Source organism: Labrus mixtus, chromosome 5 (assembly GCF_963584025.1).
Source record: "Labrus mixtus chromosome 5, fLabMix1.1, whole genome shotgun sequence".
In the NCBI taxonomy this organism is placed as follows: Eukaryota; Metazoa; Chordata; class Actinopteri; order Labriformes; family Labridae; genus Labrus; species Labrus mixtus.
In genome coordinates, this window is record NC_083616.1 from 32,390,042 (window position 1) to 32,400,041 (window position 10,000).

At 46.0% G+C, this 10,000-nt stretch overlaps 1 protein-coding gene across 1 annotated transcript in view; it reads left to right on the plus strand.

Annotated features, from left to right (window-relative positions):
• The window catches only part of cfap299 (cilia and flagella associated protein 299), a 74,410-nt gene that overhangs the window by 59,539 nt on the left and 4,871 nt on the right, over window positions 1-10,000 (plus strand). Inside the window, exon 5 of the mRNA XM_061038987.1 lies at window positions 9,609-9,738. Within this exon, the coding sequence (XP_060894970.1) occupies window positions 9,609-9,738 (130 nt within the window). The remainder of the gene's footprint in view (window positions 1-9,608; window positions 9,739-10,000) is intronic.

The window sequence follows — 10,000 nt, forward strand, 5'->3', positions numbered from 1 at the left end:
TCTCCGTCGTCCTGTAAACTGACCATATGCAGCTCCCCTAATAGCAGAGATCTTTACGATTCCAGTCGATAGTCGTAAGCGAGTTGACTTTCACATGAATAAAGTCATCACTGTTAGAAGTCAAAGTGCATATGATTAGAGAGGGTAAATAAACAACATGTATCCCTGTGTGTGAGCACACAAATCTGATTGGCTCCCCCAGGTGCCCCCCTGAAACCCCAGACTGCGAGTTTGTATTAAAGTATAGCACATTTTATTTTATTAATTCTTTAAATTGAAAGTGCATTTATATGCAAAGATTTTTGATTGGTCAGAAATTAAATCTCTCCTGAGTGCAGAATCATTTACTGTATATTCATTTAGTTATTATTTTTACATTTCACTTTCAATAAGGAGGACGGTGTGTTTGATTGGTGGAGCTGCGTGTGTCACACGAGGATCTTTGCTCTTTATTTCTCCGTCTTCTCACCCTGAGATCTGAATCTGACACATAAACCAGCTCGTGGTCTGAACTCTTCTGTAAGGTGTGAGTCATCAGGCGAGCACGCCTGGAGGTGCAGCCAACCCCTCTAATGATGCTTTTATGAGCCGACCTCTGACCTCTGGCACCGACCTTCTGCCTCCTCCTTAAACCCACAGAAACTCATCACATTTACACGTCTCTCGTCTTTACTTCCAACGTTTTCTAACCTCACGTTCCAAGTTTCGCTACCTCCCCTCTTGTCCCCCCTCCCCTCCATGTCATCCTCCTCCGTCTCCCCCCCCCCCCCCCCCCTCTTTTTTCATCTCTGTCGGGAACAATAACACCCAGTGTGGTTGCTGCTAAGAGGGAGCAGATGCTGGAGCTGCTGCCCACTCAGTGCACTAAACCTCCCACCGCAGGACTCAGAATCCTGTCCCTCCTCTTCCTCCTCCTCCCCCTCCTCCTCCTCTTCTTCCTCCTCCTCCTCCTCTTCTCCCCCTCCTCTTCCTCCTCCTCGTCTTCCTCCTTCTCCCCCTCCTTCTTTTCTTCCTCCTCCTCCACCTCCTCCCTCCTCCTCCTCATCTTCCTCCTCCTCCTCCTCCTCCTCCTCTTCTCCCCCTCCTCCTCTTCTTCCTCGTCTTCCTCCTCTTCCTCCTCCTCCTCTTCTCCCCCTCCTCTTCCTCCTCCTCGTCTTCCTCCTTCTCCTCCTCCTCCTCTTCTCCTCCTCCTCTTCCCTCCCCCTCCTCCTCCTCCTCCTCCTCTTCTCCCCCTCCTCCTCCTTCTCCTCTTCCTCCTCTCTCCTCCTCCTCTTCCTCCTCCTCCTCTACCATCTCCCTCTCCTCCCCCTCCTCCTCCTCTTCCTCCTCCTCCTCTACCATCTCCCTCTCCTCCCCCTCCTCCTCCTCTTCCTCCTCCTCCTCTACCATCTCCCTCTCCTCCCCCTCCTCCCCCTCCTCTTCATCTTCCTCTTCCTCCCCCTCCTCCTCATCTTCCTCCTCCTCCTCAGCCACAGAGCACACACAGCAGCGACACCAGTGCCAGCTCTGCCTCCACCTCCCTCGTCCAGCGGGGAGGGGTGGATAGGTTCACACAGTCAGTTATGGATCCAGGAGGAGAAAAGAGCAGATTCAGAGTTTATGTTATGTGTGAATAACAACTTCCTTTTTCTTTAATAAAAACAAGAAGAAATACATTAAAATAACTTTCCTCCAATCTTCAAGTGTTCCTCTCGAAGTCAGACATTTGGAATTTGCAACTTCAAAAGTTTAGTTAAAGATATCAAAAACTTTTGCAGGTGAAGAGAGACAAATGGATTTCAGCCTCATCGCCTCACTCTCTCACTTTGTCCCACTCTCTCACTCTCACTGTGCTTCACTCTCTCTCTCTCTCTCTCTCTCTCTCTCACTCTGCTTCAGTCTCTCACTTTGCTTCACTCTCACTCTGCAGCACTCTCTCACTCTCACTGTGCTTCACTCTCTCTCTCTCTCTCACTCTGCTTCAGTCTCTCACTTTGCTTCACTCTCACTCTGCAGCACTCTCTCTCTCTCACTCTGCTTCAGTCTCTCACTTTGCTTCACTCTCACTCTGCAGCACTCTCTCACTCTCAGTTTGTTTCACTCTCACTCTGCTTCACTCTCACTCTGCTTCACTCTCTCACTTTGCTTCACTCTCACTCTGCAGCACTCTCTCACTCTCATTGTGTTTAACTCTCACTCTGCTTCACTCTCACTCTGCTTCACTCTCTCACTTTGCTTCACTCTCTCACTCCGCAGCACTCTCACTCTCAGTTTGTTTCACTCTCTCACTCTGCTTCACTCTCAATCTGCTTCACTCTCACTCTGCAGCACTCTCTCACTCTCGCTTTGCTTAACTTTCTCTGCAGCACTCTCTCCCTTTGCTTCACTCTCTCACTTTGCTTCACTCTCTCACTCTGCAGCACTCTCTCACTCTGCTCCACTCTCTCACTTTGCTTCACTCTCTCACTTTGCTTCACTCTCTCACTCTGCAGCACTCTCTCACTCTGCTTTACGCTCTCACTTTGTTTCACTCTGCAGCACTCTCTCACTCTGCTTCACTCTCTCTCTTTGCCTCACTCTCTTACTTTGTTTCACTCCCTCACTTTGCTTCACTCTCCATCTGCTTCACTCTCTAACTCTCTCTCTCTCTCACTCTGCTTCACTCTCTCTCACTCTGCTTCACTCGCTCACCCTCTCACTCTCTCACTCTGCTTCACTCTCTCACTCTGCAGCACTCTCTCACTCTGCTTTACTATCTTACTTTGTTTCACTCCCTCACTTTGCTTCACTCTCCATCTGCTTCACTCTCTAACTCTCTCTCTCTCTCACTCTGCTTCACTCTCTCTCACTCTCTCTCTCACTCTGCTTCACTCGCTCACCCTCTCACTCTCTCACTCTGCTTCACTCTCTCACTCTGCAGCACTCTCTTACTTTGTTTCACTCCCGCACTTTGCTTCACTCTCCCTCTGCTTCACTCTCTCACTCTCTCTCACTCTGCTTCACTCTCTCTCTCTCTCACTCTGCTTCACTCTCTCACTCTGCTTCACTCTGCCTCACTCTCTCTGTTAGCTGCAGGATCTGTGCGGTGGACTCTATAGGAGCAGCCTGAGCGGTCTTGATTTATTTGAGCAGGCTCTCTGGGTGGGTGGGTCGTATAAACATCATTTGTAAAAGCATATGTTGTAAGCCTCTGACCTCCTGGGAAACCTGCTCAGAGTAAATCAAGCACAGCCGCAGTTTATAACACAGAGACACATCACAACAGAAGCAGCATGAGCAGAAACACTGAACGTACTTCTGCATCTAGATACTGAAAGTCATGATCACTGATTCATGGAGATTGTTGTGTAATCACTGCATCATGTTAGTGACATCACTAAGTAACAAAACAAGACTACTACTACTACTTTAGTGATTTACATCCAAAACATGATATTTACCTGAACTTACCCGAGCTGTTTTAGTGGCCAAATTAAAAAAACGACAGCTTCAAAGTCAAAACAATCTAAGAGAGTGTTTCACGTCATAACTTTTGCAAAACGTGTATTTGCTTTGTCTTGAGATTACCCGTCTAAAAAAATGTAAACATGTAAATCTAATCAGGTTTTGCTGATAAGTTCAGGTTTTTCTTGACAGCTTTATTTTTGGAAGTCTCCTCTAACGCCTCTGTGACTACCTCTGAAGACGGTTCAGAGGGGGGGTCACTTCATCCCGCTTTACACCTCCACAACATTCAGACTGAAGGAGAAAAGTCACAGACGCAGAAATATCACGGCTTGAAACGGCGGTCTGGATAGAAAGTTGTACATTTCCTCTACTGGTCTGACCTTGAGACCCACCACCTCCTCTTCAGTGAGAAACCGAGAGCCAAATCTCTGAACTTTTTCAACCAATCAGATTCATTTACTGACAGGACGTGCAGTTTGGACCTGAGACGAAAACAAGCCGTGACAAAGAGACGGAACAAACATGTTTTAAAAACACATCATAGAGTTTGCAATCATTAGCGTTCAAGGCAAACATTCAAGACCCCCTGAAAACTGATCCACGGCCAACTTTGAGGCCCCAACCCACCAGTTGAGAACCCACTGTTATAGTGTTTTTAATGTATAACAAAGTCATGTTTTTTTAAGGTTCCTTTTCTGGCTTTTTGTGCCTTTATTTAGTGATAGGACAGTGGATAGAGTCAGAGAGAGAGAGAGGAGGGGAATGACATGCAGGAAAGGAGCCACAGGTCGGACTCGAACCCCGGGCCACCTGCCGTACATGGGGCGAACGCACTAACCACTGCGCCACATTACAAAGTAGTTCTGTTGCCAAAAATAACTTCAGTAGTTGATTATTTTGAAGACACATTTTAAATCCAAACAGCACATTTCATATTTCTAACTTGTCAGTTAGATCTCTGCCGGTGCCAAACCGACTCCACAGGTGTTCCTGGATCGTCACACGTTGAAGCGTCAGGTCTGGCGGTAGAGTTTCTCTGTGTGAGACAATAAGTCACAGATCCACATGTGAAATCAGTCTGCTTCACTTCCTGTTTCTTCAGGGCAAACTCTCCAACCCGGACCTGACGGGCTGATGCTCCATGCTGGCTACAAAATAAAACTTTTAAAAGCATACAAGTGAATGTATTTAAAAGCTAATCTTCATTACTTTTTACTGCAAACTTCCGACACTGACACACACACACACATAAACTCACACACACACACACACACACACTGCAGTCCTGACCCGGGTCTAATTATCCCACAGACCTGCAGCTCCGTGCAGCTTCCTGCCACTCCACATGTGCCTACAGCATCTCTGATGTCTATTTAATGTTCCCCAGCAAAGTGACCATCTGTTTATGCACTCGGGCTGCTCCCCGCCCTCCTCTATCTCTCTCCTCCTCACTCTCCCTCTCCGGGTTCAGGAAAGACTTGAAGAGGCCGAGGGACATCCAAAGTAGATGCTGCTGGTTCATTCTTTAAAGTTCAGAAAGAGGAGATTTAGATTAAAGACACATTTTTTTAGTATTCAGACTATTTAAAGAACTGCTGATTCTTGACTCTCTCTCTCTCTCTCTCTCTCTCTCACTCTCTCTCTCTCTCTCTCTCCTGCGTGCACTCGTCGACACACTGACAGATTGAACCTGAAGGATCTGCTCGGTTCAAACACGGCGCATGCCTCCTCCGAAGCCAAACCCCAAACCGCCTCCTCGCTTGGCGCTCTGCAGAGCACCTGTGTGTCTGGCTTCGTTCTCTGCTGTAAAAATATTTGCACTGCTGTCCTGATTTATTAAGTTTTAATACAAAAGAGAAAGTGTTCCAGCTCGGGAGGTGATGTGGCCGCTGCGCCTGAACCCTTAGCGTCCGAGCTGTGATGCATGATGGGATATCGTACGGCTGCAGACTCTAGATATCTTCTGATGAACTTTAACGCTCTCTGTCGTGTGTGTTGATCCTCACACATGGCACACACACATTCACTGACTGCTTCCTCAGGCTTTGGATCTGGATTTACCTGTTGGCTGTAGCGACTACGATCGAAAAGTGAGGCTGTTTCTGTGTCTGTACCTTTAAATATGTAAATGAGCTGTGTCTGACCACGCCCCCTTTCTGGAAGGGCTTGGGTGTCTCAGTGCTTTCTCGCTCCATGTCCTATTGTTGGAACATGGTGGAGTGGATTCTGAATATGTCCTTTAAGTAGGTTGAACAAAACATTTTTACGATGATGATCAATCAATCATTATTTGAGTAGCTCCAATTCCTAACAAGTGTTACCTCGAGACGCTTTACTAAAGAGCATATGCAGGAAGGATTTCTCCTTTGTATTCCTCTTGTTCCTGTCGTCCACACTTCCTCCCCGCTCGGGTCGGAGCAGGCCGTGCAGGAATGAGGACGGCGGTGGTTGTGGGGACGACACAGCCTGATGGTGGAGCTGGGCGGCGGGCGGCGGTTATCAGGATCTGTTCATCTTTAAAAATCTGTTTCAGGAAAAATGTGTTCCAAACCATTTTTTTTTTTCTAAACCAGGACAAACCTTTGAGTGATCACTTAATCCTGGATGGAAAAAAAGATTTTAGATTCAGATCATTTAGATTTGTATTTAACTTTCTAAGCGATGACGCCCAGAGGACGGTCCGTTTGTCAGACCCAGGACACGCCCTTTAGAGTAAACCCTTCACACTCTTCAGTGATTTACATTAAGTGTAGAAACGTTTACTTTGTGTCTTCAGTCCAACACGCTGCTGACCTCCAACATATGCTTGCTGTTTTCTTTTTTATGATAGATTTCATCCTCACAGGGAGCGCCGCTCCTCTGAGCCCCGTAACCACACTGTTGACATTAGCTGCAAAACGAGCGCCAGGAGATAACAATAGAGCCGAGCGCCGTAACCATGGAAAGTGAAAGGACACAGAGCACGTGTCCAACAGCCGTGCTTAAACGCACAGCGACCCAGGAACCTGCTGGTCATTGTTTCCACCAGATTCAGGTTCTCACACGTTCACTGGTGCATGTGTCGGGGTGTGGTGCCATCCAGCTGCTGCAGCGACCGTGCAGCTCGTTGCCCCCGGTGACAGTTCATATGGGAGGTGGCTCCAATAAACACGTCCAAGAAACCTATGTAGGAAATTCTCAGCATCGTTTCAAAATCGTTTTTTTTTCCCTCCTCTCTCACTTTCAGTCAGTGTGTTTCATGTTCAGGGTTAAAATATCTCACATCTGCCCCGTTTGTCCTGCAAAAGTCAGCGGTTCACCAGCGAATAAAAGTGGTCCACCAGAAGAATGTTAATTGTCGCATGGCATCCTGGGACAGAAATAGTCCCTGAAACACTGTCGGACCGAGTTTACCAAGAGAAGACGTTTGAAAGTCTGTGAACATTGGATTTGACTCAGTTTGTGTTTCAGGACGAGCTCTGACGTCTGCTCTCAACCTGCTTTTCTCAACTCTGATGCCAACTTATAAAAAACATTCCAGAGGTCTGGTCCTATCAAACCTTATAATTTTATGCATCAGTGTATTTTCCCCTCAGTTTGGTCTGAAAGGAGGAATCCAGTTCATGTGTCAGTAGAAGAAGAGTCCAGAGATATCTGAGACATCAGAGGGGTTCAGAGTCTCGTCTTTCCTGTAGCTGTTTCATATTCCACTTAGAGGTCGATAAGAAAGATAATATCATTTCAGACACGGTTAGATTTTGTTTTTGTGAACATTTCTTAAAGATTATTAGAGGATTCATTCATTTTCTAACCTCTTAGCTTTGTTCCTAAATGACTGCGTTTTCGTTTTCTCCATGAAGCAAAGTCAGAAGTCATTAGAGACGAGTCCAAGTCAAGTCACAAGTCATGAAGCTTAGTCTTAAGTAATAAGAGTTCAAGTCAAGTCTAAAGTCACTGTAACCAAATCCAAGTGAAGGTTGATGTGTGAGTCAAAACAAACGCGTCAAATACAGGTTTTAAGTCATTTGGGGAAAAGTCCAGGAGATGTTATCTGCTGTTGGAGACCCAGTCAAGTCCCAGGTCAAGTCCAAGTCAGGGCTCAAGTCTTTGTAAGCGAGTCCAGATGAAGACCGAAGGTACAGTCAATAAAGACAGGTCCAAGACCAGATTTAAAGGCAGTGAGACAAGCTGAAGTCAAAACTCAGAGCAGAGTTCAATCTTACCCTCCATTTAAGAAAAACTCAAGACAAGTCTCTGGACAGGTCAAGTTAGTCCGGACACTCGTAAATGGAGCCTCAAGTCAGTCAAGACGAGTTCAAGTCATGTCACATCTGTTTAAACTACAAAACAATGTCATGTTGTCACATTTGTGCAAATCAGTCCACGTCATGAGTCTGTCACTCAAAACAGCTCCAGCAACGAGTTAAAATCAAAATCACATTTTTAACCCCCAAAAAATGAATCATTCTAGTCTCAGTTCAGAAGTTTTCTTAAAGTCTCTCAGTGTTAGATCTGGTCCTCAGCTGTCTGAGCGGGACATTCAGGTCGATACTTCTCCTCGTTCTAAATCATCGTCTCTGGTAATATGACGGCTGACACGCTGCCAGGTGCTCTCGTTATTGGCTCCAGCACCTTTTCAAAAACAGACTGCAGAAAAATTTATTTACATCTCCTAAAACAGCGTGCCGGGGGGCTGTGGCTCTTGGAAAGGCCACATGGGGAAGGTTTTATATTGCTTGTGCTTTATGTTTGTAGCTGAACGCTCGGTACGTCAGAAAATATGTTTATGACTCAAATGCAAATGAGGTTTTTAAAAAAACAGGTTTAATGTGCCACCAGAGATCAGCTCTGAAAAAAGACATGTTGACACCCGCTTAATAGACAAAATAATTACAAGATGGCAGAGTTCAAAATATAAGTGTAAAGATCCAGATATGTTTTTTTATACAGCGGGGGTCATTAATACTTCATACCTGCTGTTCATCATCTCACTGGAACTGAAATATAACCTGCAGCCTGCTGGCTCATCTCCATTATATTACAGTCCCATATTTACAACCTGCTGCTGCAGCTTTACCCCCCACCCCCTCCCACTGACATAACCCACCCCCGCCCAGATTTACACCCAGCCCCCTCCCTGAGGTCCAGCTCTGGTCTTGGACCAAACTGCTGCTGCGAGTGTGACATGTGGAGTTATGTTACTGATGATGATGTAACAGCTGAACGATGAGACAGACCTTAAACATCACTCAGTATTTAAGTTAAAGGACCAATCAGTGAGAGATGATAAAGGTATCTTACTATCTGATCATTAAGGAAACATGTTGAAGTGCTGGCTTCTCTGACAACAATGCAGCAGCCAGTATGTCCTCCTTCTAACTTTAGATTCTGGTGCCAACAGGTGTTGCAGCGATGGAAGCGGGCGAGAGAAGTGGTTCAGATAGAAGTGATTGTACCCAACCTAAAAAGCCTCTGCATGTTTCTAATAAGCTCCACGAGCAGAAACGTGCTCAAACTAGGATCAATATTGGAGATGCTTTTTGAAAAATGGAGAGAGGTTAGAACACAGAAAGGTTTACAGACCCATGCAGAGCTGGATAAACACTGAAGCTTCAGAGTCAGCTTCCTGATAACACGTCTGTCCTTTTGAAGACTTAAAATCGGGCTGCTGGCGGATGCTCTGAATTAATCGGTCGTTTATTTCAGAATTCAAACCTGTCTTCGGTTATTTTCTGCAGCTTTAGTTTGATTCGGCGCACTCACGGGGAAATCAGAAACAGATTGGTACGTTTCTGCTCTCTAACAAAAGAGAGGTTCCCTTCCTCTCTGCTTTTATAACCTGCTGTTAAATATCGACACGATAACAGCGACTGTGAAATGCAAGCGAAGTCACGACCTTTTTGAAGCGTCCTGCTGTGAGAGGACGTTAAGAAAAACGTTCTAAAAATAGATCGTAAAAGTTATTGAGAAGACATCTTTAAAAAAACTTTCAGGTGTTTTCTGCCGATCGTTCCTTCAGGGGGCGGGGCTAAAATAAATCAATGATGTCATCTTCATTTTGAAGCTTCTGAATCTGAGTCAGGTTTAATCAAAGTGTCTGTGAAAACCTGGCTTCTGATTGGTCTGACTATCGGTTAGCACTGTTTAAAAAAAACCCTTAAAGGTCAAACCTCAGTGATCGACCTTTGACCTTTCCTCCACAGCTACTACAACTGGAAGACACAGGTGTCCACGTCCAGCTCCAGCCCAAACTTTGAGGTGATTTACGACGACCCCCGCGGCCTCCTCTTCAGGAACAAGAGGGACAAAAAGATCCTGAGTGTGGACCCCTCGGTGAGCGCTGTTGTTGTTGTTGTTTTTCCGCCCCGGGGAGACAAATGGTCGTGCTAATGAGGTCAGCTCACCTGTTCACAGCAGTAAAAAGGTTTGAGGAGAGCAGGAAGCCTACGAGGCAGGAAGACTCTTTAAGATCCTGAAAGCAGGAAGTGACCTTTACATCCTTTTGGCTGAGCAAAGTCGCCGTTAGCAATTTGCCATGTGGGCTGTCACGACAGTAGAATTTAAACTGATGTGATTCTGATGCTCGCTTTGAGAG